The sequence below is a fragment of the Plutella xylostella genome, chromosome 18 (assembly GCF_932276165.1).
Source record: "Plutella xylostella chromosome 18, ilPluXylo3.1, whole genome shotgun sequence".
Classification (NCBI taxonomy): domain Eukaryota; kingdom Metazoa; phylum Arthropoda; class Insecta; order Lepidoptera; family Plutellidae; genus Plutella; species Plutella xylostella.
In genome coordinates, this window is record NC_063998.1 from 6,546,818 (window position 1) to 6,574,388 (window position 27,571).

Below are 27,571 nucleotides of genomic sequence, written 5' to 3' on the forward strand. Positions count from 1 at the left end.
TGTCGATACATTGTTTGGCATTGACACTCCATCTAGTTCGTAATTAAATATCGTTGTTTGCGATGAACGGTGCAGTGAATAAAAGCAAGCAGCGATTAGCGCCTGTTAATGAACCAGATTGTGCGTGGGAAGTGACACTTGCTACTTACACTATAAGTACCTAATCACTTGTTACACGGATGATCAACCTATCCTAGATACTTGTTAGCGGCACTCTTGATAATGGGATCAGATACTATGCAGAATGAAAATATATAATGACATCTGAAGGGGAAGTACTCTTAATAATGTAGATAGAAAGTCTAGAGGAACTACTTGGATGGTGTAGAATAGGACTAATTCATTATCACCACTTACAGCAGAAATGTCGATAATAAACTTATGGGTGATGCTATGATGCATATTTTTTATAAGCTATTGAAAAGTTTAGATGCAACGGTGGCGCCTCGAATGCTTCCCACATTCATATTTTAGTTCAGTGCTGCTGCAACACAGCAATGAAATTGAATATGTTATAATTACCACATTATTTTCACCTCCATGTCAACCAAATCCTGTCGTAAACATTATGGTCACCATACCTTACCCTCTCCATCGCCACGTTACCCGCAGCAGTACCTGGAACAGAAGAGACATACCATTACTAAATCATTTTCATTACACACGTTACTGCTACTGGGCAGAACTAAACCAGGATTAACGGTCCCGATGACCGTTCCGAGAGCTACGATCGGAAACCCGTTCCAAAACGCAATGGCGTGCACGAAATTTGTAGGTGCGCGTCCTTGACAAGGACCGGGATATACAGGGTGGCCCACAACGGGATGGGGAACAGGTTGCTGGACCAACTAGCACAGTTAGCCATCGTCGCCCGTAACTGGGTCATCCTATATATATAGTGAAGTTCAAGGCGCCGGCCACTCATTGCAAGTAAGAGTCTCGAGCAAGCAACACGCACTTTCACCGGCCACCACCAGCTACCTCGTGCAGACATAAGTGTTCAGTGATTCAGTGATAGCAACAGTTCCGGTAACAGAAAAAAGGTAAGTTGATAAGTTTTCAGTGACTCGGTGAAGTAAAAAGTGCATCGGTGTAAACGGACGCTATTGTGTGAAAGTTATATGAGTGACCACGTGATTGTAATAATTAATACGAGTATCATTGAAAGGGTGATTCGCAAGTGATCGGTTCAGTGAAAAAAGTATCGGAAATTACGTAATAAGTACTTCCGATTATTTCTGAAGAATGTTAAAAGTGATCTGATTTGAATCGGTATTTTCCCGTCGCCCGCTCCGGTGTGGTTTTGGAGAAGCACCTTTGAAATGTGTTAATTTATTTTTGTGTTTAATTTTTTTTCTCTAAGATCGTCTTCCTGTTATAGTATGTAGTGAGTGCTCGTAATGAATATGGGGCGAAATTTTATCAGTGAAATTAACGCACGCAAGTTCACGTACGGGACAAACTAAATACCTAGCTTTCTGATAAAATTCCAACTTATTCCTAACGTTGTTATATAGATATATAAGTTCACGCTTACAGCAAATGCTGAAAGCTCATAATACTTAATATATTTTGAAAAAGCTTTTACTTAAATTTTAGTAACTAAGAAAGTATTAAAATTTAGTATTATAAATTATGTATAGGGTGTATGCAGATATTTAGTTCAATATTATGTAGTTTACTAATAGGTACCTAATTATATATTAGCGAGCTACATAATTGCACCATACCGTCTTGTGAATTATTATGATATATATATTTATTATAATAGAGGTATATTCCTTTAATATTCAGTAGTATTATCAACTCTACCTATAGGTAGCACTTGCTAGGCACTAGACATACACACAAAACCATTGGGAGATAGGTACCCTACCTGCAGCATAATTAGGTATAAAGCTCTCGTAAGTTATACTTAAATATATTGTGAGCTGTACATTTCGTAGTTACCTGGCTTCAATTAATAAAAATAAGCGAACAAGCCAAAAGAGAAAAGCTGCGATGTAACAAAACAAACAAACGATTACGAGCGGCATTCAAACCCAAGACTCCGCTTGACATAACGCTAACGGACTGAGGAAAAATTTCACACTTTACCAAAACAAAGTGACTCATTTCACTTTACACTTTAGAAATGGTAATTCCAACCTTCACTTTCTAAATGTGAATATAAGCGCATGCAACACAATCAGTCATGGCTCCTCAGCGGTGCCACCACTGATGAAGTAAGCCGAGCCATGTCGGTATTCGGTAACTAATTAGCATAACAATTAGCCAAAGCCACGGAAGGAATAAGAGATAAGCTGGTGTTTGACATTTTCGACATGCTTGCCGTTGACGCTTGCCTTCTTCTACTATTGGAGTAGGTACAGAAATACAGAATGCATCTGAAAGTATTAGTTTTTCGGTATCATTGATCTGCTCTCTGGACTTTTCATGATTCCAACCTGTATCGCTTAATCAAATCACGCTGCCTGCATGGCTTAATTACTTATTATCCGAATGAATACCCAGTTGTTGCCAGTTTGCCCTTGATTCTAATAAACACTTCTTTAAGGGCCCGTACAGGGTGACGAGCCGCGCCAAATTTGGGTTTTCAATGCTCTTCACACAGCACACGCAGTGACACGCACACATGTAAGTTTGCACAGTGGTTCGATAAACTTTTACTCGCCAACTTTATTGAAAATTATGTTCAAGTACATTTTGGGTGATTTTAGGGTACTTAAGTATAATTTTTACTTACACTGGTAGGCACCAGGAAAGAGTAGAAATTAATAGGAGTGCCACTTTACTCCATACTCGGAACCCGATTAGCTTTTTCAAACAAATGTGGTATTTACTTGTAGAAAGGTAACTACAAGTATTAAAGTGTAGATAATAAGTTTTGGACATCCTCCAGCCAACTGAACCCCGACGACGAAGCAAAGTAAATTCATAGTGTCGCAAAAGGGCTATACTAAGCCGAAAGGGAATGAGTCAAGGGGTCATTCTGAACAACTTTTGTTCTACGAGTTTTGCAAATTCGCGAAAAAAAAATATTCGTTTTCCATGGTAAAAAGTCACGTGTCCAACAAAGTTTCTATGAAAAAGGTTTTTTTTGTTAATTTCCAAAACTCGTAGAACAAAAGTTCAGAATGACCCCCTGTCTTACTCCTTTTTACCCGACTGCCGAAGGAGGAAGGTAATGTTTTTTGATTGTATGTATGTATGTTTGTCTGTTTCTTTGTTCCCTCCTGTAGCCTAAACGGCTTGATAAATTTTGATGCATGAAGTATTGTTAGACGCGTATTGATTGCACGATGGTTATAGTTTATGTGACGTTACATTAAAATGTACATAGCACCCTCTAGAGGACATAAGTGATGATCGAAAAAATAATAATTCAACATTGCCGTGTAAGGTACCGAATGAAAGGGCTTGATTTTCACATTACAAAAATATGCATATTGAAGGTACCTATTTAAATAACAACAAAATTATTGAAATAAAAAATGATCATGAACTACTGACGTAAAATTTCATAGAATAAAAACAACTAAAAAGTTACAAATAAAAATATATAATTATAAACAAACAAAATACCTTCAATACCTGTAAGTACATTTTTTGGTAGCAGCATAATATTTTTTCTTATTTTTAGGGTTTCGTACCTCAAAAGGAAAAAACCAACCGTTATAGGATCTCTTTGTTGTCCGTCTGTCACCGCCCTTTTTCTCAGAAACGGGTAAAGATATCAAGTTGTCATTTCGCATAGATGGGGAGTACCCCAAAAAAAATATTGTGGTACTCCCTGTCCCATACAAGTAAATTGGGGCTGATATTTTTTCCGGTTATTTTGATGGTGTAGGTAGGGTATCGTTGAATAGGTCTTTTAATATAATAGGTATAAAAAAGGTTAAAATAGAATTATTTAGCTTTTACCCTTAAATTTGGGGATTACACCATAGACAAAACCTAATTTTAAAAAATGATTTCAATAGATGGCGTGATTTTATGTTGGGTAACTCAGAATAAAAAGTGATGATATCTCAGAATAATAATGGTTAATGGTGCTATTCCGCTGAGCACCGAAACCGGTGGGACACTAGTGATAAGTGGTCATGGAAATGCAGCAGGGTAGACATTGCTCCTAGAACAAGGTATGAGTTTGTGATGTGTGTGCGTGAAAAGCGAGTATGGAAACTTTGAATATTTTCTTGATTTTGGTGCTCAGCTCGCCGATCAATCAAGTGCTGTGGCCTTACTGTCCACAGCTCATGCTGAGCTGGTGCCGTTTCAACACTCCGGACAGCAAACCGTTGTGTTATTGTTTTGTATTTTGTCTGTATTTTTGTTTTTGTCTCATGTTCTATTTTTTTTGTCCTTGTTGTTTTGTATAAGTATGTATTTCTTTTTCTTGAAATCCATATTTTTCTTTTTTTTGTTGTTGCTGTCTATGTGTCGAATAAATGTATCTTTATCTTTATCTTCAAATCACGCAATCTATCGTTGGTTTTTTTTAGTGGCTACTGTCTATAGAAGAAATTCCGTCATTGACAATTTTACGTTACGAATTTATTTTTATTTATATTATTTTTATTTTTACATTTTCGTGGAGAACCAACAGCATTTTGTTAATCAATAATTATTACTTATGAACACATAACAACTTGGTGCCATTAACAGAATGAACTTAGTAAACCCAGTAAACCTAACTCATCCAGAGGAAAAATAAAATATCTTTCTCTCTCTCTGAAGAATATAATTAATAGCCCAAAGTCAATGCTTTTAGCTATTAACATCTTTGAAATAAAATTGAGCCACCACCGTGTTACTGCCCTCATCAGATCCTCACGAGACCATACCTCCACCAGCACCATGAGACTGTATTTTTGATCCTTAACCTAATGTTCCTGCGTATTGTCATCACTTAGATCCATTCGCTATATTCCTGCTCCTCATCAGACTTTTACGAGACTGTAATGTCACGAGAATATTACCCACTATCTAATTTAATGTATTGAATATAATAAAAGAATTATGCTTCCTCAATTTCAAATCAAATTATGTTGGTGTCATAAAAGTTGAAAAAGTGCAATGACAACCAATGTGCAGTGATTTTGTGTTTGTACACGATAAGATCGCGAGCTGTCAGTGCTGCCTAAACCGACGTGACCCTTCTTTGGAGGCCAGCGGCCGACTGAGTCAAACGTCACTTGTGTTTATGATTTTATAACACAGAAAGCCGCCATAGATATTTGTATGAAGATTTGAGGGAAAAAAATTGCTCAAGTTTGCGATTAATTTACACAAAATAAGTGTGTGTTTATTAAAAAAACAAGGTATTTAGCGCCTAGTCCAAGCATTTAACTTTATAATATGATAAAAATCATATGAAAATTCATAATAATTACGAAACAGTTGTTACAATACGGGAGTGTGATTTTCTGGTTTTTCGTGATATTCTGAATTTTATTTACAGTTATCCATACGCATTTACTTAAATTCGAATCATTCAGCACCTAGCTAGACTCTTCGACTACCTGTGTGATTTTTTTCAAGGTTGTAGAGCATCGTTTACTACATAATTCTATGACAATGCCAACCCTCGATTACCCCTTGCAGACCCTTAAGATTTAGTCAAAACAATGAACGGAAGTGCAAGTTGCTGAAGTTCAACTGAAGGAAACAATCTGTGCATCCGACCGGCCTTATTCCCACACTTCTCACCACAATATGCTTCAACCTGCATCAAAATAAAATAAGAAGAAAGCTATTAATGATCGTGTGAAAAACAACGATGATAAGTAGCGATTACCGATAGTAAAATGAAGATTCCATGTCCAATCGACACTCTACAGTTTTCCTTGTATCGGCCACGCTAGCACTGGTCATTATCAATCATCGAGACGAACAATGACACCTTCGGACCTTCTCGAATCTCAAGAAACGTGAGGCCTACATTTAACGTCTAAAGTGGATAAACAGCGAGCTTTCTCTTCGCTTGGCTCATCTCTGAGTGTAAACAAGCGCGTCACATCACATAACGCAGCGATGTGTCCACGACAAGTAATTAACAGTCTTGGCGCACTCTGTGAACCGATCGTCGAAAGTGCGAGGAAAGCTGCCTTTGATTGGAATGGTCAATACCGAACCTGTTGCGTGCCTACCGGTATGTACGTACCTGCTGGAAGTTTCTCGCACACGGCACAATCACCAAGGAATAGTGGGAGACGGTATTTAAATGCCTCCTCCAATGACTTGCAATCTGATGAGACGCGGGCAATAATAATCGCTTTGATCCTCTATATATTAAAAGCTGAAGCGATCAGCTTCCAATCATGCGCAACCGATTGTTACATTCCAACGGCCTATCAAGTATTCGAGTGCGACTCTAAATCTCCTCCAAGGCTCTCATCAAGTCTGAGCTGTGTTATGTTATTATGGCCGAAAATTTAAAGTGAAAGTTGTGGGCACAAGTGGGACCTCTTCAATCACTGGGCGTTGAGCAACATACCGCCTTAAGACGAAAATTATACCGTCGGCGGCACCGGCAAACGAAGTGGTATTTACTGTCCGTAAGAATTTGTAAGGGATACTTATTATTCAACAAGGATTCCTTTCGGATACATTATCATATTTATTGCAAATACCTACGTCAAAAGCAAGTGAGAAAATTTCTTATTATTTATTAATTTATAATGTTGCACTTCCCTTCTTTCTGCAGGTTGACTGGTAGACAATGCATTTAGCATTAAGTCAACCTGATTGTACATTAATAAATAAACTTGAAAGAAAGATGCAACAAGCACCTACTTAGGCATCATGAAGTGGGTAGTAATCAGAGCCAATCCGAGTTCCGTTTGGCAGCTACTGGACTGCGCTAGGTGAGGCGGACATGCGGTATTGATCTGCAACGTTTACCGTTGCTGCATCGGGAGCAGGCTAACGGTCCACACGCATCCATGGATAGAGGAGGGTTATGCTAGCTTCGCATACACGAACGATTGATATGAGATATTGCTTCATATTTAAAATTTATTGAAAAATAATTGGATAAGGGCAATTATGTGTAGTACCTGACTAACGAATATTAATGATAACTTGGTATATAAATACAAAATACCTACTTATAGGTATACAAAATTCAGATTTGTTCTTGATGAAGCGAGAACTCCATTACTTAGTTTTTCGTAAGCTAGCGACCCTCCTCATGCTACGCGATCTACCGAGACCGCAACTGAGTAGAGACAAACGATCGATTTATTCATCGAGCGAGAGTCATTCAAGCGTTGGTCATGTTATGTGGTTTTTATGGGCTATAGAATTAAATGTAGGCTTGCGGGTCGGCACTGTTGAAGAAATCATTGATTCAACAGACAGTTTCAAGAGAATCAAAATGTTTTAGCACTAATAAGGTAATTACTTTAAATAATTTGATGCTACCAAGTGGATCCACTTGATAGAATCATTTGTCGACTTGAGTTTTTTTTGCAAATAATAGGTGTAGCCCGTACAATCATACGCAATGTAACGATAGAATAAATATGTAAGTAAATATCGATCCGTGTCCATATCCGCGTAGCGCGCACGCACGGCGTACTGCGCCTGCGCACGTTTTTAGAAAGCGGTCCGCAGCGGCAGCGGCGAGTGGGCGAAAAACACACCGAAAAAACGCAATCTCCATCCGAGATGTGGAACTTAATTAATCTTATCGCTCTCTTTTACCACTTTTCTGCATGATGCAACTGAGTACACACGCCGCGAACACAAACGGAGACGGTACGAGTCGATTTGTCAAATGACAGTGAAATCGCACTTTTATTTCTGCACGGTAGACTCCTGACGAAAGTGCAGACCGTGACGGTCCCGTAATGGGTCTACTTGGACCAACATCATGTGAACCTAGCACGGAGTCGGAGCCTGTGCGCGGGACACACACGCGAATCCGCCGCTTTCACCCATCGCACGTCGTGTCGAGACCACACGCCTTATACATCGATGCCGCTGTTCTGCGTTGCTAGACGACGTAATTATCTATGCTTGTTACATCTCAGTCATTGCAGTAAAACTTTGGCGCTAAAATTATTACAAGAGTGAATGGGATCGCAAATTTTAGCTTAGGTATAACAAGTATACTTATATAAAACTCACCGCTTAAAGTAGCAACCGCAAAACATACAATGATTTGGGGACAAGAGGCTAGGAGAAATCGAAAGTAAGCAAGATTTTCCGTCACAAAAACAACGGATGCAAACGCTATAATTCCGTAAATGTAGGCTGTTGGGACCGCCGAGATCCGCGTTCATTGAAAGTGATGGTTAATCCGCGTTGCAGCGTGAAGTTCAACGCTTGCCACCGGCAATGTTACTGGGTCATAAGGTCGATGCCATTTTACCGGAAAACGTCTACCCTTTTATAAAGCTTTGAACTGAGAAGCTCGGGTACTTATCTACCAACAGCTTGACCTCATGAATTTCTCTTTTAACAAGTGCCTGTTTACGTAGGTAGTCTAGAAGAGTTACTCGTACATTACAATAAACATTTCATTTCACACGCACTAAACATAGGTTTGCAGATTTAGCAGCTTTTCTAAAGCCGTAAACATTCGGTAAATTTTCTGCTTTCTACTTGGAAAAGCATGTCCACAGATCTCCGGCGAATACAATTACAGTGGTGCACAAAACGAGCGCTGAAGTTGATAATATAAGTAGGCATTTGCCGTGGTCGCAGGCATACATAAAACATAAGCGTTGTCGTTGCGAGTACAAGTCTCGCGACGACAAATTTCTCCCGAGAGAATCTCGGCGGCCGCTGTCACCAGACCGGTGCGCCGCCGCCGCCGCCGCCGGTCCAAGCCAAGCAATTTGCTTCTACTTACACCTATTGCTCATTGAGACAAACAAGACAAATAGCCACTTCTAATGCGACAGCTTTTCAAAATGTATTCTCTTAGGCAAACATTCGTAACCATTTGCAACGCTATTACGTTTTATGGACATCGTGCGTAGCCGTTTTCCTTTTAATATCCGGTAGGTAAAGTTCAACACGCAAAAAGTGAACAACCTGCAAATCTGTGTGATGCAATAGCCATCACGGCGGCGACAGGTGCGGCCTTTATCGGCCAAAGAAAGTGGACCGTGAGGCCGCTCGTGACCGTTAATGGTGGACAAGTAATTTACGTCAATTTTTATAACTAGCACCTCTTCAGCCTCGATCGAGAAGTGACAGCCGAACTACAGTTAGGAGCGACCGGGTCACCTGTATTGGCGAGAGCCGCTGGGCGCCGCTAACACACATTCCGTCCGGATGGGTGCCCACACGTGCTGCCCATATTTGATTGGTACACATTTTAGAGCATCGCGAGCGTCGTAGGCCGCCGAAGCACAGTTAGGCCCCTGACTATCGGTGTTGCAAGATTGCCAGAGAATCCGATTAGATGTCATCTCTGCCGGCATCATTCAGTTATATACGAAACATAAAAGTGTTAAAAGTATTCCATGAAACTACTTGTGCGTCAAACCAAAGTTACGTAAGCTTTATGTACGTAGCCTCGTAGTTAGGTTTGTTTACTGAGCAGGTTGTCCTCTAATTAGATAGTCGGCAGGTCTGCAAGTAAAAATGCACCGAAAGTCGCCAGGGACTACTTTCTAAGCAAGTCCAAACACAAGCGATCAATCCGCGCGAATCACTCATCAGAACACTTTCTAATCGCCCGCCGCGCTGCGCAGTCGCACCACAATTACATTTATAAATATTCAACTCAGTATTAGCCCCTTGCGGGTTTTGTAATTTTATAGCTTACAAAAAGTCTGTAAATCAAATGCCATGTCGATTATTACCTACGATAAAAAATAAATTAAAGAATTAATATTTAACGAGGTAGAAAAGTTTAGGTAAATAACCGCAGTCCTTAAAATTTCACGATTCGACGTAATGAATTTTTCACTCCATATTCAGAACAAATTAAAGGTCCTTAGTACGCAAATCATCAGAAACTAAACAGGCACCAACCTCCTTGACCCTAACACCTCACCGTTAGGCTATACTTACACTCGTATCTGTTGTTGCAGCATGCATCACAAGGTATCCGGCTGGGCGCTGCTCGCCCTCATCAGCTCGTCCTGCGTCCTGCACACGCTGGCCTACCCCCAGCAGCATGCGCCCCTTATATCACAGGTAATGTATATTTGTACTTACACTTTTTACACTTATGTCCTTGGATGAATGGGTTGTGTGAGCTGTGCGTATCAATGAAGTTATGATGTGTTTAATTTACGGAAGCTGTCTGATGTATTTGGGAAATAATATAACGATATAGTTAAGACATAATGAATTTCGTTACTTAGTAAATTAAATCCAAATTCTTCGCGATAAGAACTTCTCAAAAAGGCAATCTTAAGAAATCATGATAAAAAAACATCGAAACATTCAGCGTCTTTTCCAACAATTGTTATTAACGATGTATAATGTTGTGGTTCCAGGCGACCAGCCACGTCAGGACACAGCACCCACAGTACTACAGCAACTCGCTGGCGCTGCAGCAGGCGCAAGAGGCTCAGGAACGCAAGTTCGCGGAGAAGCCAAACGCGCTGAAGAAAGTCGCCATCGATGATCTCGACGACATCCAGACCAATTCCATATCAGACAGTGGTTTCTCCTGGTCTAACATGCTTGGTAATTCAAATGTGCTTGGTAATTATTGTTCCCAAAACCTTTTTACACCCATAACAACGTAGGTAAACGCTTTGCTGATGCTGTCCAGAATTAAAAACTAATTGGCAATAAATATCGATTTTGGCGCTTCTATTATATGTTTATGTATTTATTTGTACATGGATATTATGGCATAGAAGAACAGCTGAAACGTGCTATTCAAAATTTACGAGAATCTAAACCGGAGACTAAGAAAATGCTCAAAGTGCGATGTTGCTTCCGTTCCAGGTATGATCATGCAGATGCTCTTCAGCCCTGGCAACGCCGGCCCCAACAAGAGCGACAACCTCGACACAGACTCAGTGTCCCCCTCCCCCTGGGCAAACCTCCTGTCTATGGGCCTCAAGATCCTCACCGCGATCCTCGGCGGAGGCGCCTCCAACGATGGCATCGACAAAGTAGACAACGGATCTTCGCCCATGCAGGTACAACCCTATCTTAAACCCCTTGGAGAGCATGTTCTCCAAAGTAATATTTTAATCGACACAAATCCTTAATCCAAGTAAATCTTACTTTAATCATCATATTAATGTGTAATATACAAAATGAACGATTAAATATCCAGTTCCAGAATCCCTTATCCACTAACCTACTCTGTAGATATCCCGTAAACGGATTTAGCAACCACTTTTGTTAGTGTAAAAGTTGGCACTGCAAAACCCTCACCTGTAGAAGACTTTACTTAGTTATAATTTATAATGTAGTTTTAGAATCCCAATTCACTTACGTAACTAGTCCTATATTAATGGGATTACCTCAAAGAATTACCAGATGACTGATCAATATCTGATCAGCTTTCAATACTTACAATTCTTGATCTTTGAGGTTTTCCAAAAGAGTGTAAATAGTAAAATTCGGTTACGGAGACGGTGTTGCTTCTCGCTTGCTTCAGGGTATTTTGGCTGCGGTTCTGTCGACGGTTCTCGGTGCGAAAGATCCCGACCAGGTCGCCTCCATGGCAAAACAGGCTGGAGAGGTATGCCCCCATATTCTTTTATCCATAATTTAATTTCCTTTTATTCTTAAAACAATCCAATTAATTCCAAAGACTTCGTGATCTTCGTCATGTGTGTAGAATTCAAAATTGATCTTAGTCGATTCCCACCTCCATTTAATTTAATGTAGATCTGCATTCTTCATTAACAGTGACTTTATCGTATTTCAAAACAAAACAAGCCATCGTATCGTGTAAAGATGCTTCTTGAATCATAAATAATATGACACGATTCCCAAACATCTTCACCAACATCCCACAATCATCGACTAACACCCCACTCCTCCGCAGTTCATCAACATCGTAGTGAACCTGTTGGACGCCCTCAAGACCTCGTTCTCCCACCGCTCCCTCGCCGCGCGGTCTATCGGCCGCAAGGACTCCATCAGTGACGCGTCCATCGCCGGCATCGCCATGCTCAAGACCTACGTCCGGTCCTTCGGGACTGACAACGACAAGTGCCTGCAGAAATACGTCTGTGACGCCAACAATGAATGCTCGACCGACATCGGACCTAAGAGCGTCTTCTGCCAACTTGGAACGTGAGTGTTGATGTCATCTCCTTATGATTGATTTTCAAAGTATCATGGCCATAATGGGTTTATCACATCTCCTGTTGATTTTCGTGATCTTGCATTAATTAGTTTTCGGAAGATTCTCACAACTTTTCCGTTCACTCTTTATAATAACTTGTGTTTCTCTATCAGGTACGCTGCCAGTTTCGTCCTGGAGAGGCAATCAGGTGGAAGCTTCGAGGAGTTCTACGAAGCCGGGCGCAGGGGCCGGTCCGGCGTCGACTGTCGCCAAATATACCTCCAGTGCAACGAAGTTTAAATATCCAGTTCACCTACATAGCAGTTAAGAGAATTGGAGACGAAGAGAGAGTATAAAACTTACACCAAATTCTTGAGGAACAATTTATTTTGATCGAACTGTAAAATCGATACGAGCGCTACTTCAGTTAAAATTTTGTAATTCCAAATTTCCGGGTGAATATTGTGTGCCAAAATAATGGCTTATTTAATAATCCACCGCACGTTCTTGGCGCATCGAGCGTAGTGATCTATTTAATAAATTATTTATTTATTTAACTTATTCTAGAAGTTTTAAGTAGGTGTTGTAAAGTATTCAAACATATACCCCAATGGTAAATGATCCCGTCCAAGTTTATGTCTACCTACCTTTTTTATTGTATTTTATTAACAAATTAATTGTTGTTAAAATATTATAATTTAATTAAAGAATCATCCGCCAAATTTTCAATTACGACTGATGTAAAGATTAAATTCTGCGTGATGTAAATAATAAAGATTTACATTACCTATTAGTGTAGTAGAGTATGTATTTGTGTGTGTGATTGAGGACGTCCTTGTGTGATTGAGATGTAAAATAAATTATTTAAATAATAGTACATGCATCTTTCATTTTAATGACCCATTTTATCTTGTGATTTTTTGTAGGTACAGGTATTTTATATAAAAAAAAGTTCATCACTTATTAAAGTAGCACAGATCCGTTTCACAGTGTCTGAGTGTCCTTCCATAATATGCGTTAATGGTACGTGTTGTTCATATTTCAATTAAATTAATTCAGAACAATTTATAATTGAAGCAAAGATAGAGTTTGTTATCATTACCAGTTATCAATATTATAATAATTACGTAGGTACCAAGTTATTTAACCGTCGAATTTCCACAAAGTATGCGTTACTTTGTGGAAATTCGACGGTAAAACGGAGCTAACCGCTGAAATTACCTCAAAACGTTGGTTTACAGGGTGAAAACAATTTCGCCCGCATTACGAGCTCGTATAAACATATCACCGTGTCGCATCTGCACCACCGTTACTCCGTTCCCGTGACTTGCCTCCCATCTTGCGTGGAAGCAGAGCGTGAAACATCAGTCACTGCTCCGGAGCTGTGACATTCAGGCAGTCTGCACCCTGACATGCGAGCGACGTGACAGGCGACATGACTGTGGGAAACGTGCTGTCTCAGATGGGAATCGGGACGAAACATGCCGCTGACAGGTCAGTGTTGTAGAGTAGTGTAGTGGTAGCCCTGGGGCCCTATCGCGAATTCAAAACTAAATAACTTGTACCAAATTCAATACAATTTGAATCCTAAAATAGTTGACAAAACAAGTTCGCGATAGATACACTGAAACGTAAACAATAGTTTACATAGGCTTGGTCTATAATCAATAATGACACGATTCGATAAACGGTTCTCCGTTTCGGAAACGGAAGTGTACTTAAATTAACAGTATTGTTAAATTACATTTATGTATTGGAAAGTGTTAATATGGTCCCCTGCTGTTATATTACCTCTCCGAGAGGATAGCTATTAATAAAACGAACCGACATTGACACCTACAAATCGTAATAGCGTATAATATCAGCAGGAGGTCATTTAAATAGCTATTATGTTTTATGAGAGCACTTTTGTTCTTGTTGAAGATAAGATTTCGGATCTTATGATGATGAACTTTGGTGTGAAGAAAGTCTCATTAAATCGACAATGGTCATCACAATTTATCACTGTTTAGACTTGTGTATCCGGGCCTGGATATAAGTAATTATTATTGTGAAACTCAGACCTTTTAGGAAATTAAGAGTGACTAAATATTTATAAAGTCTAACCATTGCTATTGCTATGGTTAGACTTATAAATATTTGTCTGACAAGTCTATTATTATTAGGTAAACTGTCTTATATTTTTCTAGATATTCCGACTACCACGGCGGCGGCGCATCGCACGAGCCGCACGTAGTTTACTCCTACGATCCGCACGCTCATAGCCATGTTTCCTCTAAACAGTAAGTAGTTTATTTAAACATTTGAATTATTGTAGAATGCATTGAGTCTGTTTTATTGTATCAAGTTGTTAGATCATAATTTTAATCATTTTCTAAAGTTTATAGAACTGCCCTTAATAATACTGAATTTTCAAAATCTTTTACACGACCGACATTAAAACATCATCGATTTGTGTTAGTAAAATAGTCACGTTGATTTTTTGTGTTAGGTAGTACAATTTGTGGATTTATTTTCATTAAAAAAAAACTTTTTTATTTGCAGCAGTTACCACAGCTACGGCAAGAAGAACCACGCAGCCATGTCGGCCCTTACCCTGCTGGCTTTTCTGTTCTTCCTTCACATCCTCCAGCAGTGCCTAAGAGAACACATGCAGTCCATGAGCACACCTCAAGTCATGATCATGACCGCGGGCCGAGAAGGAGAACAAAAGTTATCGAAAATAAACACCAAAATGGATAAAAGTGGCGTCACCGAAATCGACACCACAACGCAGCGGGCAAAGGAACGCATAAAAAATAAAAGCCATAGACAACGCGACGATGAAAGAAAACGCGACGAAAATGGCGGCAAAAGTACGTTGACGAAAATAAAAACCGCGCAGCACACACCGATAATGAATCCGCAAAGTTATAAACATTTGTACCAAGATTACTCGAGCCGAGGACATTCCTTTCATGAAATATCAAGTCCTGTAAACGTAGATTAAAGTTTTTAGGTTGGCTACAATTTTTGTTTTTTATTTTGTTACTTGTTCAGACCAAAAAAAAAGTTTCTTCCTTTCTCTTGGTCTGAAATCAAAAGAAACACCTAAAGGTGCAGTGGTTATTAAAGGTGCCCGAAGGTGGAAAAATATGTAATAGGCCTACCCCTTGAAATCGGGACTTTTTCTTATGACTTGCAATGCAATGCTTGCAGTGTGCTAAATACATGTAAGTATTTCGTTAATATTTTTTGGGTCCCTATAGGTACATCTCTGCATCTTGACTACACAAAGTAAATTGTAAATAATTTGAGTTATTCAATAAAATTCGTAGGAAAAAATTACACGACAGATTGAATGTACGTGATGTGAATAAAGTTAAGTTAACCTATATAAAATGAAAATACAAGGCAGTTGTTATCATAATAATTTATTTACTAAATCAGGGAGCACATTTAATTTACAACAACATTGCAGATACTTTACGTGTATGTTCGAAACAATTTTATTCACTACTAGCTGATGAAAATTAACTTAAATTTTGGAGTTATTAAAATGATTATCGTTTTACTGATGGTGAACTAAGTAAGTGATAACTATATATTAATTTTATTTAAAATTTTGGATAATATTACATCTTATAGTAGTCAATACAATAGGCAATTTTTGACTGATTTGAAACACGTGAGTTTTAGGGTTCTGTTTTGAGTTTTGTCTCTAATTTCAAATTTATATTTTGCATCCAACCAGCTTTCAAAAGAGGCCTATTATATTTACTCTACTGCGTGGCAACTCTCAACCACCCGCCTTTACAGTCGTATGTCAGAGGTGAGTCAAACATAAGGACCATTTTGAAATTACTTCAAACACTAGACTCATATATGGCGCGTGGTTGTGAATCGGCTAAGTACCTCTATCTAATGATGCCTATGCTCCCATAATTGTGAAGACTGATAGATACGTATAAATGAATTAACTAAATATTATTATAAGATTATGCTTTTAGCCTAAGTTTTGTAATAAAGTAAACAAAAAGGCAAATTAGGTAGAATCGGGCAATGAAAAGGCTCACTTTTCTAAATTTATTTATTAGCGGTTCAATTCAAGTAAAAACTGTTTAAGAACAAGTACATGATTCGATTTTTATTCAGAGAGTTAGCCCCTAGTTACGCCCTTAACGTCGGGTTGTCCTGAACCTTTTCATTCTCCAACCGGTAGAAGCAAAATTATCCAGAAAGTTACCTAGCTATTAACCGCTATAAAAAATAACAGTATTTATAACCTACAACCTTAACTGTGAATTCTCACTATTCCAATAGGAATTCTTGACACTGACTAATCCTTCATTCGTCTCTCCATTAAACTATATAACATCGACCAAAAATAAACGAGACATACAATAAAAAAATGAATTACAGCATTAGGGAAGAAAACTAGCGAAACTTTGGCAGCACCGTCGACTATGTCTGGCCAATCACACGACGTTAAAAATCTCTACACAACCCACCAATGACAAGCCAGCTTTTACAGACAAATGACGCAACGGTCCTAAGCTTTGCGTTTTCTTCCCCATTGATGAAAGACTGCAGCAGAATAGCTGCAGCCTAGTTCCGCTTCACTCGCTCAATATACTTGGTTTGAGTCAGGGCGCTGGAGCCCATAGTAGGGTCGGTCATGCGGTTCCAGTCAGTCTGACCTACCACGAATCCGATGGCACGCATCTTCTCTTGCTGTCTTCTCTCTTCAATATCAGCCCAACGGACCTGTTTTAATTATAATGCGATGAAATAACCGCGTGGCAAACACCACATTAGCATAGTAAGGGTTCAACTCACCGGCAATCGGACAAGTTTAAAAATAACTGAGCCGAAATACTAATGTCGGTTCAAAGGTGTTTTTTTTATATTCAAAATGTCAAAATTCAAAGTTTAAGGGCGGAATGTCCAAAGTATAAATCATCGTTCCACTTAGTCAGAAAAAGACGTGTGAAAACAATGTCTTTTAGCGGCTAAATGCAAACGCAAATAACGAAGTTCGGACATGGTTGTAAAGCAGTTTTAAGTCAATTTAAATATTAAATCAGTAGGTAAAGTTTATTTTTCTAAAATTTCAAAGCACAAAAATGGTGCCGATAAAGTTGAACGTCATCCCATTTCGTCTTTCACAGGTGTATTATTTTCAAATGTTTTTTGGCGGCAACAAAATTGCTGTAACGTTTTCAAGAACGTATCACGTTGATGCATTGATCGCACGCAACATCACGCTGTAGATAAGTTTCATATACTTATGTATTTACAACCACATCACAATACCGAAAAGGCAATTGCAATAAACGTATTCTTTCTATACGCAAAAAATTAACAGTAACGCAAAACCAAGACCGAATACGGTAAACTACCGTTGGGAATTTCTAAAAGCTAGGTAATCTAACACTTTAGGTGGTATAAGATACTTACAGATTTCTTTCCCGGCTTGGCGACGGTTGGCTTCCAGTCGTCTAGTTGGAGGTAGTCCTCCATGGAGACTGCCGATGCTCGGAGTGGCTTGAAGGTGCCGTCCAACCGGGCTGCAACAAAGCATCCGGCAATGTTAGCAAATTGCAGTTACAGTGTTTTACCCGAAAGGTCACGGGAGTATAAATAGACTTTAGAATAGTACAGACAAGAAATATTTAATCCAGGCTGAATCAAGTCTGGATTTTCGTACGACCGCTGTGTAGTCTAATTAAATGATTAATGGATGAACACATTTAAAGTTATATGTGGTCACAAATACGAAGCATTTGAAGATTATGGTGTCAGTGAGAGTGCAAGTTCACCAACGATAGTGTCCATGGCCAATCAAACGACTGAATGAACAAAATGGCGGCTAAACCAACCAATGGCAGGACGAAATAGTCTAAATGCTAATCTAAACTTATACTAGCATGCATACTTGCCCTTTTCACCCTTCGGTCAGAAATCGATCCAAAAAGTTAAAACACTATTGACGAAATAAATGATACCAGAAAGTTTTACAACAACAATAATAAATAATTTCCGATAAAACCTACCTATTTTAGAAGCGTCGTCCATTCGCTCCCACTTTGAAGTGAACGATTGTTCAACCTGGATGGAGCAGCTTACATCTTTAGAAATGTTTATTACACGCTGAAAGGAACATCATTAGCCTATCCTACTCCTACCATATCAGATACCTACGTAAATAAATGAACCATGCATCATAGAACGTATCTACCAAGAAAAGGACATAGTGTTATTTTTTTTATATAAAAGCAAAATAATAATAAATATGTACATAAATTAATGTAATGTAAGTAAAATTTATATTAATTTGAGCGAGTTTTTACACCGTTCGAGCAGTGAGAAGTAATAATTTAATCGTAAAGTTAGTTTTTGGCAGGACAGGCGAAGGAAGCGCTGTACGAGGGCTACACCGAAAAGATCGGGAATAGAATACTTAGGAATAAATTAGAGTGAAACCTTTTTGGTGTATCAAATGTAGTGTTTTTTCAAACATAATTCCATTTTCGAATTTAAAAAAAAAAAATAAATAAAAGAGTATTGACCATTTGAATTTGACAAGTCGGTGTAAAAAATGGAGCTTACGCGGGAATATTTCCGTGCAATAATTTTTCACAACTTTCGTCGAGGTTTATCTCAAGAACAATGTCTCGCCGAGCTTGTTTCTATTTATAAACTTGAAGCACCAAGTAAAACGACTATATATCGTTGGTATTCTGAGTTTCGCCGTGGACGTTCCTCTCTTACCACAGTCCCTTCTACTGGTCGGCCAAAAACAGCGGTAACACAAGATAACATCGATGCTGTACGCCAGTTAATAAAAGAAGATAGACATGTGACATACGAGCAGATTCGGGCTTCTCTCAGCATTGGTATGACAGCCATTCAAACCATTTTACATGAAGAACTGGGTGTCAAGAAGTTAGTTTCGCGCTGGGTGCCCCAACGTTTGACCGAGGAACAAAAGTCGGCTCGTGTTAATTGGTGTCGATCTGCTCTGCAACGGTTCAATGGAGGCAGTTCAAATGCTGTCTACAATATCGTCTCTGGTGATGAATCGTGGATTTATTCATATGAGCCCGAAAGAAAACATCAATCGGCAGTTTGGGTCTTCGAAGGTGAGGTCAAGCCAACAAAAGTTATTCGCTCACGCAGCGTGTCGAAAAAAATGGTCGCTTCGTTTGTATCGAAAACTGGCCATGTGGCTACGATTCCATTACAAGAACAAAGGACGGTTACTGCTGATTGGTACACAACAGTTTGTTTGCCGGAAGTCGTAAGAGAACTTCGTAAAACTAACCCGAATCGTCGTATAATCCTTCACCACGATAATGCAAGCTCTCATACCGCTCGCAAAACAAGAACGTTTTTAAATATGGAAAACGTGGAGTTGATGGACCATCCTCCGTATAGCCCTGATCTGAGCCCCAATGATTATTTTACATTCCCAAGAATTAAAGATATGCTACGTGGTCAACGGTTTAGCGGCCCAAAAGAGGCGGTCGAAGCTTACAAATCAGCTGTTTTGACAGTATCCACTTCAGACTGGAATTACTGTTTCAATGATTGGTTTAATCGAATGAAAAAGTGCATTGAATGTCACGGAGACTACTTTGAAAAACAATAAAAGTAAATAATATTATGATATCTTTGTACTTTTTTCTATTCCCGATCATTTCGGTATCGCCCTCGTACTACATCAACGCTATACAATTATTTTTTTTCACTGTTTGAACGTTGATAAAAACTTCCACTAGGCCAACAGATAACGAACCTCACACAGATATTTCCTGTATTTTACTGGGCTAGGATATGAATAAAATAAATGTTAGTAGGTATCGATACCTATTCATTGTAACTAGCTTATTCTCGTCCAACATAAGTAATATAAAATGCTAAGCTGCATCTTCTTCCTGGTAAACATCAAAATAAAAAAATTACATTACTTTTCGGATAGCACGCAAAGGAAAAATCTTAAAAAAAACTTCACAAACATAAAAATGCACCTGAATTTAACCCGACTACAAATAAGTATGCCTTACTCCCATAACGTACATTTTCAAGGCACTGATAATAATATAGTAGTTTAAATTCTTGAGCGGAGATACTACTGTTGTATTGGACTAATGCATTCCACGAGAGATGAGCTAAGCTGAAGCCGTGACAATATCACCAACAGCCGAGCGGATCTAAGAAAATAAACTGACACATTCGCAGATATTTCCCCTGCACCGCACATCTCCTCTATCATTATCAGTCGCATACATCATTCAATAAATGTCGAAAATGTTCACATCAGTGCTCAGCCTAAACTTTGCGTGCTACTCAAGGTCTCACCTCTTCTTCGTACGCGTCCTCCATCACTGTATCATGGTCGACATCCTCCATATGCACCTCTGGTATGGCTGCATTCTGTAGCAACGTGGTTGGGTCTAGTTGGATGTGGTGGGCTGGGGTCTCGAAGAACCGCGACGATATGACTTGAATGTCGTCGAGAGTGCGGTTGTGTATGTTGCGTCGGTAGCACACTTGTGGGTCTCGCTCCAGCGTGCAAATGTACACCTATAAGTTGCAGGTTCATTATTGATTATTGAGTAAATTGAGTTGATTTTGAGCCGTGCTGTTTTTGTTCTGTTATAGTATCGACTGTTATTTGCCTGCGCTGTTGATGGTGTTATAGCAGCAGTGTAAATGTCTTTATAAACTTTACCAACAAATAAATGAAGATGTATTCACACTTGTTATGGCGAACCGTCATTTTAGATGTGTTAGTTTATGGGTGCGGCTTACAGTTGCGTTTCCCTCAACGTCTTCTTATGTAGATGTATAGTTTAGTTATAGGACGACAGTAGTATAAAGATAGACACTAATACCATCATCATCACTGCAAATCACTTTTGTCCTCCAATCCAATGGTAAAAAAAAACTCCCCATACAAAAAAAATTGGTGAGTAACCAATTTTGATAAGAACCTAGACATACCTGAAAGCCGTTCTGCCTTGCATAGTTCCATATGTCAGCGTAGCTCTTGAGCTGGTCATTGACCGCGTCATATATTAAAAAGTTGAAGTAACCATCCGTTAGTGTCCGCTTGAATGCCCTCTTCAGTGATGTCAAGTAATTCTCCTCTAATTTCTCATCATATTCATACTTCATTGAAGATTTCTTTACCTGAAAAAGTTAGAATTTTTCATATTGATTATTATTGTTCACATAAATAAATCATGTTTCGAGAAATAGCAAGAAGTTTTTATACAAACCATTTTGCCTGTAGCTGGATCCTTTTCTTCGATTTCGACTTCTTGCACGAAATAATCGTCAATAGACATAATTCTAGCTGTGCTGTTATATTCGGCCTCCTTATCTCTAATTAACTTAGCTAAATACGATTTCCCACTGCCAGGGGGTCCTGTAAAAAAGCAAATAATTAGATCAGATTAGAAGGTAGAGAAGTATAGACGACAACTGAAACTTTGCAACGGGTTTTTTAAAATAATTGAATGTATAATGAAGAATGAATTTAAATGAATGAAGAAGAATAAGACGCATAGCAGTGTCAGAAATTACATAGAAAAAATATATTAGGGCATGAATACCCCAATATTTTTTTGGTCTTGGGACTTGATTCTGATTGAAAGTTAGCTTTGTACTCTTGAATATTAACTAAGCAATTACCTCTCAAAATCACAACAATTTTGTCAGGTCTCATATCCCGTCCGGGCGCCTCCAACAAGTCATCTATCATAATGATGTGCTTGGCCGGCTCCGTCGCCCCGTTGCGAGCTTCAGAACTGTCCTTCGACTTCTTAGACGAAACACTGCGCTCCGTTTCTAGACTAATCCCCCTTTTCCTCGAGTCTTTATCCCGACTTCTGCTGCGGATTCTGTCGTCTCGCTTGTCCCTCCTGTCTCTATCTCTGTCCCGTTCCCTCTCGCGGTCCCGTTCCCTCTCGCGGTCCCGGTCCCTATCCCTGTCTCGTTCCCTCTCCCGGTCTCTGAATGAGTCATCTCGGCGCGGGAAGCGGTCTCGGTCGTCGCGTCGCCGCTCGTCGTGCCTTTCATCAGGTCTCCTTCTTTCTTCCTCCCTAGGCTCATAGTGTCTTTCCTCTCGATGTTCGTAGGTTCTTTCCTCCCTGGGTTCGAAGCTTCTTTCTACCTCCCTTGGTGGCGGTCGACCTCTCCAGTCATCCCTGGGCTCGTCCCTGGGAGGAGGCACTCTCCTCTCGAACTCCCGTGGCTCGTGGAAGTCTCGCGACGTCTGCCGCTCCCTCCCGTGTCTGTCGAGACGCCGACTGTAAATGTCTTCGTCGTAATCCCGTTCCGCCCTCCACGACTTTCGCGAAAACAAAAGCTCCTCATCAACTGCCTTTTCTATTTCTCTGCGTTTGTATGTGTCGTCGTTGGATTTGTGGTTATAGTCGAAGGTGTGCACAGGTTCAATAAAATCTCGAGCTAGAATCAGAAAAGAGAATGTTAGATGAAAAATCAGTAATATATGAAAATGAAAAAAGCATAGGTAACAAAATATATATATATAAATCTACGGAAAACCTGCATATTTTTGGAATATCTCAGAAATCACAGAGAAGCAACACTATCATATAAAGTTTGTAAAAATCTAAATAATTTCATTAATAGTGACTAAATAAAAGAAAATTGCACACGAACAACATCTACACCTACTATCTACGAAATCATATTTATCTCTAGGCAATTTACCTTTCAATCTGAGAGGTTTGTGTTCATATTCAACAATAATAGATGGAGTAAACAGTGGCTCCTCAACCCATTTTGGTTTATTTGGAGGAGGCGGAGGTATTTGAGTATTCACATTATTTCCCGGCATGTCAGGCCGCATGGGGCCGTCACGGCGCATGTTATTCATACCAGCATTTCCGTAGTTGCCTTGTGGGTTATAACCTTGTTGATTTGGAACATTATCATTGTATCTTTGATCTTGCGGCATTCCTTGACTGTTTCTGTTCATGAGAGGCTGCGGCGGCCGCTGGGTATTAGGAGGGTAGCCTGGCTGGTTCTGAGGTTGGTTGTACGGCCCCCCTTGCGGGCCATACCCTGAATTCTGATTGAAATTCTGCTGCATTGAGTTTTGGCCTTGTCCTTGCATGTAGTTCACCTGGTTCTGGTTATTGTAACTCATGTTTGGCTGCTGTTGGTTATTTGCCCCTCTGAAATTGCTGTTGTTACTATTTGCATTGTTATAATTACTACCACCCTGTTGCTGATAATTCTTATTGGAGTTATCCGGCTGGCCAACTACCATGGATAGAATATTCATGATCTTCTCATCACCAAGAATATGGTTAATACCCTTGGAAATTGTTTTATAATCTGGCCCTTTCTTTTCTTTTGGATCATCAGTGATGTCAATAACATCTGGGTTAGGCGCCCTGTCTTCAGGAACTAAATCCAAACCAGGGATTCCTTTTCCGGAGGTTGCACTAGAAGGCAAGAAAGAAGAATTGCTTCTTGAGTCGTCTTCACCCATATTATCTTCATAGCTGTCCTGCAGCTGTATGGACTTATTGTTAGATCTGTCATAGGTATTTTGACGGCCTGAATTCTGATTGCCTTGATTATTATATTTTTGCTGTTGGTTAGAATAGTTTTGCTGCTGTGACTGATTGGAATAATTCTCATACTGGTTGGAGTAGTCATCCTCTTCATGATTAGAGTAATTGTCATGATGTTGGTTGGAATAATTCTGCTGTTGACGGTTTGGATAATTATTCTGCTGCTGCTTGGCCGGGTAATTTTGTTGTTGATTAGAATAGTGTTGGTTTTGGTTGGAGTAATTTTGCTGTTGGTTAGAGTAATTTTGCTGTTGGTTGGAGTAATTTTGCTGTTGGTTGGAGTAATTTTGCTGATGGTTGGAGTAATTTTGCTGCTGGTTGGAATACATTTGTGGTGCATTAGAATGTGTTTTTTGTGGCTGACGAGCATTCTGAATAGGTTGATTTGATGCTGATGGAGGAGGTTGGGACACCTGGCTAGGTGCAGATGCAACCTTGTCTACATCAGTACCTAATAACTTGGATTTTTTCAAGTTCATTTGCTTTCTCCTCTCTAAAAGTTGGGCTCTGCAGGACTCAAACTTCTTTTCATACTCTGTGTAAGCCTGTTTGTCTGGGTGATCAGCATTTTCCCTCTTCCATTTTTCTATTTCTTCCTCCCACTTTTGGAATTGGATGTCAAACAATCTCTCTTCCTCTGCTAGTTTCTTGAGGGCATCAGCATTCAGTGTAGAATGCTGGGTTGTATCTGTATTAGACCATTGTTGGTTATTACCTAAGTGGCTGGTATTGTCTTGTGTTCGGGTGACTGCACCCGGGGTGGCTGTTTGGGATGCCGGCGTTGGCACCTGATTGTTCCCATACAGGGGCTGGTTGTTTTCATGAGGAGGTGGTGGAGGAGGCTGTGAGGGCGGTGGCGGCACTATGGGCACATTGCCTGTAGGCAGAGGCGGCATGCCACTCATGGCCTGCATAGACATTTGAGCCGTCTGTGAAAATACAAAAAATTGTTATTCAACATTTAAAATATCAAGGATGACTAAAATATGTCTGCTGAGTAAATGTATCAGGGCATTTCAACTCAGACTTTAACTATAACCTAGCTCTATCTGTATTATCTACCCTCTAGCCTTATACATAGACTTATTTTGGTGGCAGTGCAGCATTATTCTGTAGCGCGAGATTCTGCACCAAGAACACTATAGTCAATACGAAATCTGGGGTTGTTGGGCCATCTCCTAGGAGTCACATGAATATCAGACGCACAATAAAACTATACATTGAGAAATTAACACAGACTTCATTGTCATAATACATCACTTCCTTATAAAGGATCTCCATATGAAACGATTAGATAATAGAAAATATACTAAGCAGGGTTATAATGGTACCTTGTCTCCGTAGGGTGTTTGCGTATTCTGCCACTGTGCGTACTGCTGCCATTGGGCCCATTGCATTTGTTGTTGTTGCATCAATGTCCACTGCTCCGGTGTGTAGTTTCCCATGTTTTGAGGAACTGCGGTCACCGGCGGAACCACGCCAGGGTTCCATGGACCCGTGTTCTGCATTGGCCACGACATTCTATGACATCAGCCTGTCCACAGCAAAGGTTCAGCTGATTCAGATTTTAATACTTAAAATCTCGGTTGTATTCAATAAATTCCGCTCTTAACGGTGTCTGTACAGTTACAAAATATACCAATTTTAATGATACAATAGTAATTGTACGACAACAAACGAAATTCAACAAAAATCAATATAACCAACAAATTCTTGTAGGTAGGCAAGCAATATCAATGAATTGAAAAGTCGCCATTTTGTTGGATGCGATGCTCGGTTGTCATAGTGATGTACTACACGATATATTAATCGATATTTAAACACAGATAACAAATTTAACAAGCAGTACAGGGCCACACGGTCACAGGCAGGACAGTGGAGTAAGCGCCCGCTTCTCTCGAATTCAGGTTTGAATCCTGGCACTGACATGTACCAATGGGTTCTTTGGAATTTAAGTACAATGTAAATGTACCACCGCTCTAACGGTGAAGGAAACCTCCGTAGGTATCTAGCTTTAGCACATCTATATATCTCATCAGTGACTTTGAAATAACTACTGCTGTTTTAATGAGCTCTCACAAAACCTCTCATGAAGAAATAACATTAAAGGCTTATCGCCACCGACACAGGCAGGTACGGCAACGAGCTAAAATGTGTTTTAAAATTTACGGAAATAAATCTTGTATGCAGAGTTTAAAATAGTTATATAATATATTTCCAAATCATCAACAGTTGGCAGTTCGGGTGTCGCTTGAGACTGACGCGTTGTCACACAATAATGGACTCTCTAAAGGTGCCGACACACTAGTGGACGCAGCTTACCGACGCGGCTGTCAGCCGCGACTTAAAGGAATCTAGGTAAGGAAGTGCGACAAACTTATCTGTTCCGGTGACAGTTAACTAAATTGGTCCATATCTCATTATTTTCTTATAAATTATATATTGATATAGATTAGATGTGTTTATTAAAACCGCAAGGGTAAATTACCATTACGGGAAAACTTGAAATCTTAAAGAATTAAGAAATATTAGACATTTACGTGAGCTCTCACCGGAACAGATAAGTTTATGGCACTGTGCACTACGCTGTTGAAACTATCGGACGTAACCTTGGATTGACCTTCAGCTTTCAGACGTCCGTGAGTGATCTGGAACGAACTATCACAAAAGACCGTGCACACTTATCAGTCGCGGCTGACAGCCGCGTTTATTGTTTATTGTTCATTTATTTATAATATTTCTTAATAATACATACAGTGTACGTAAGCCGCGTCCGCAAGTGTGTCGGCGCCTTAAACCTCTAGACTCAAACTGATTTTAATGACTAAACGAAATACTAGCTGCGACGGCATTCGTTAGAATTCACATTAGCATTCGTAAAAACACTCGCACTCGATTCAATACGTTAGCTCTGTTTTTTCCGGATCGGGGTTGCAGGTCCGTCATATTCCGTACCCACGACGACTAAGCATCCCAAAGGTTTAATAAATACCATACTAACAGTTAGGAGAATTTTAAAATATGTTAAAAAGTTACGTGATTATGGAGATGCATATTTTGTTTTCGTGAATTTTCAAAAGTCGTATAATAAAGGTTAAATTACCTGACCCATGAGATAAGTCACCTTCTTTCGGCTACTTTTTTATAACATTCTGTAACTAACTATATAGGGTAAAAGTACTAGTAACTGGCAGTTTAAGCGACTAGCAACACAAAAAAATATATTAAAAATAAAGTATTGGCCTGATTTAAGCACTGGTAGGCTTGAATTACTGGCAATAAGATGACGAACAATTATAGGCATAAATGGTAAAGATATATGATTAATATTCGATTTTAATGAAGTTTATATCCACTACCCCCAAAAAACCTAGTAACTGGCAGTAAAAATTAGTAACTGTCACATGATGTTTCAGTAACTGGCACCTTTTAAAAAATCATGCAATTAGGTCAATAAGTACTCTAAAATCAATAATATATTTGATATTAGGTAATGTACAATTACCTGTCTAGGTTCTGTACCGGTAAGACTCAAAATCACCGTTGTAATGGTCGACTTCTACGACAAAATGACAGTACAAGTATGCGACGAATCGTGGGTCCATATGAATGCAACAAATCGAGAAACCCTTGGATTTGGAAACGGAAATGGAGAAAGCAAATGCTTGTGGACCTTGATGTATTCATTCAGCAGCTTGGGAGAAGTGACCTGGCTAAGTTGAAGACTGCTGACGGTAGTATAGTTGCC

The 27,571-nt window shown here is 39.5% G+C and overlaps 3 protein-coding genes across 8 annotated transcripts; 2 read left to right on the top strand and 1 right to left on the bottom strand.

The window, feature by feature from the left end:
• Positions 1 to 25,607, bottom strand: LOC105387973 (general transcriptional corepressor trfA). Of its 3 annotated transcripts, XM_011558787.3 has the most exons (9): positions 25,155 to 25,606; positions 22,952 to 24,752; positions 21,908 to 22,684; positions 21,493 to 21,641; positions 21,215 to 21,403; positions 20,570 to 20,794; positions 18,262 to 18,316; positions 17,666 to 17,775; positions 15,623 to 16,972 (listed from the first exon to the last, which is right to left on the bottom strand). In XM_011558787.3, the coding sequence occupies exons 1-9, from the start codon at positions 25,341 to 25,343 to the stop codon at positions 16,814 to 16,816; spliced, it is 3,654 nt and encodes a 1,217-aa protein (XP_011557089.3). In that variant the 5' UTR covers positions 25,344 to 25,606; the 3' UTR covers positions 15,623 to 16,813. The 3 variants fall into 3 exon arrangements, with proteins under 3 accessions (XP_011557093.3, XP_011557089.3, XP_011557092.3); XM_011558791.3 differs by lacking the exons at positions 15,623 to 16,972; positions 18,262 to 18,316 and adding an exon at positions 1 to 618 and having other exon boundaries at positions 25,155 to 25,607; XM_011558790.3 differs by lacking the exon at positions 18,262 to 18,316 and having other exon boundaries at positions 16,834 to 16,972; positions 25,155 to 25,607.
• On the top strand, positions 930 to 13,103 carry LOC105387975. Of its 4 annotated transcripts, none has more exons than XM_011558792.3 (7): positions 930 to 1,043; positions 10,056 to 10,161; positions 10,467 to 10,677; positions 10,927 to 11,123; positions 11,591 to 11,674; positions 11,984 to 12,234; positions 12,400 to 13,103. In XM_011558792.3, exons 2-7 carry the CDS (start codon positions 10,057 to 10,059, stop codon positions 12,524 to 12,526), a joined length of 975 nt encoding a protein of 324 aa, XP_011557094.1. In that variant the 5' UTR covers positions 930 to 1,043; position 10,056; the 3' UTR covers positions 12,527 to 13,103. The 4 variants fall into 4 exon arrangements, with proteins under 4 accessions (XP_011557094.1, XP_011557095.1, XP_011557097.1 ...); XM_011558793.3 differs by having other exon boundaries at positions 10,467 to 10,659; XM_011558795.3 differs by lacking the exon at positions 11,591 to 11,674.
• On the top strand, positions 13,662 to 15,215 carry LOC125489911. Its single transcript, XM_048627502.1, has 3 exons — positions 13,662 to 13,720; positions 14,416 to 14,508; positions 14,771 to 15,215. The coding sequence occupies exons 1-3, from the start codon at positions 13,662 to 13,664 to the stop codon at positions 15,213 to 15,215; spliced, it is 597 nt and encodes a 198-aa protein (XP_048483459.1).
• Positions 25,608 to 27,571: the final 1,964 nt, after the last annotated feature.

Coding starts and splice junctions, on each gene's coding strand:
- LOC105387973 (XM_011558787.3), bottom strand. CDS start 25,343: ATGTCGTGGCCAATGCAGAACACGGGTCCATGGAACCCTGGCGTGGTT. Junction 21,642..21,907: donor AATTGTTGTGATTTTGAGAG/GTAATTGCTTAG, acceptor GCTTTTTTACAG/GACCCCCTGGCAGTGGGAAA. Junction 20,795..21,214: donor CAAGGCAGAACGGCTTTCAG/GTATGTCTAGGT, acceptor TGCAACTTATAG/GTGTACATTTGCACGCTGGA.
- LOC125489911 (XM_048627502.1), top strand. CDS start 13,662: ATGACTGTGGGAAACGTGCTGTCTCAGATGGGAATCGGGACGAAACAT. Junction 13,721..14,415: donor ACGAAACATGCCGCTGACAG/GTCAGTGTTGTA, acceptor ATATTTTTCTAG/ATATTCCGACTACCACGGCG. Junction 14,509..14,770: donor AGCCATGTTTCCTCTAAACA/GTAAGTAGTTTA, acceptor TTTTATTTGCAG/CAGTTACCACAGCTACGGCA.
- LOC105387975 (XM_011558792.3), top strand. CDS start 10,057: ATGCATCACAAGGTATCCGGCTGGGCGCTGCTCGCCCTCATCAGCTCG. Junction 10,162..10,466: donor ATGCGCCCCTTATATCACAG/GTAATGTATATT, acceptor TTGTGGTTCCAG/GCGACCAGCCACGTCAGGAC. Junction 10,678..10,926: donor TGGTAATTCAAATGTGCTTG/GTAATTATTGTT, acceptor CTTCCGTTCCAG/GTATGATCATGCAGATGCTC.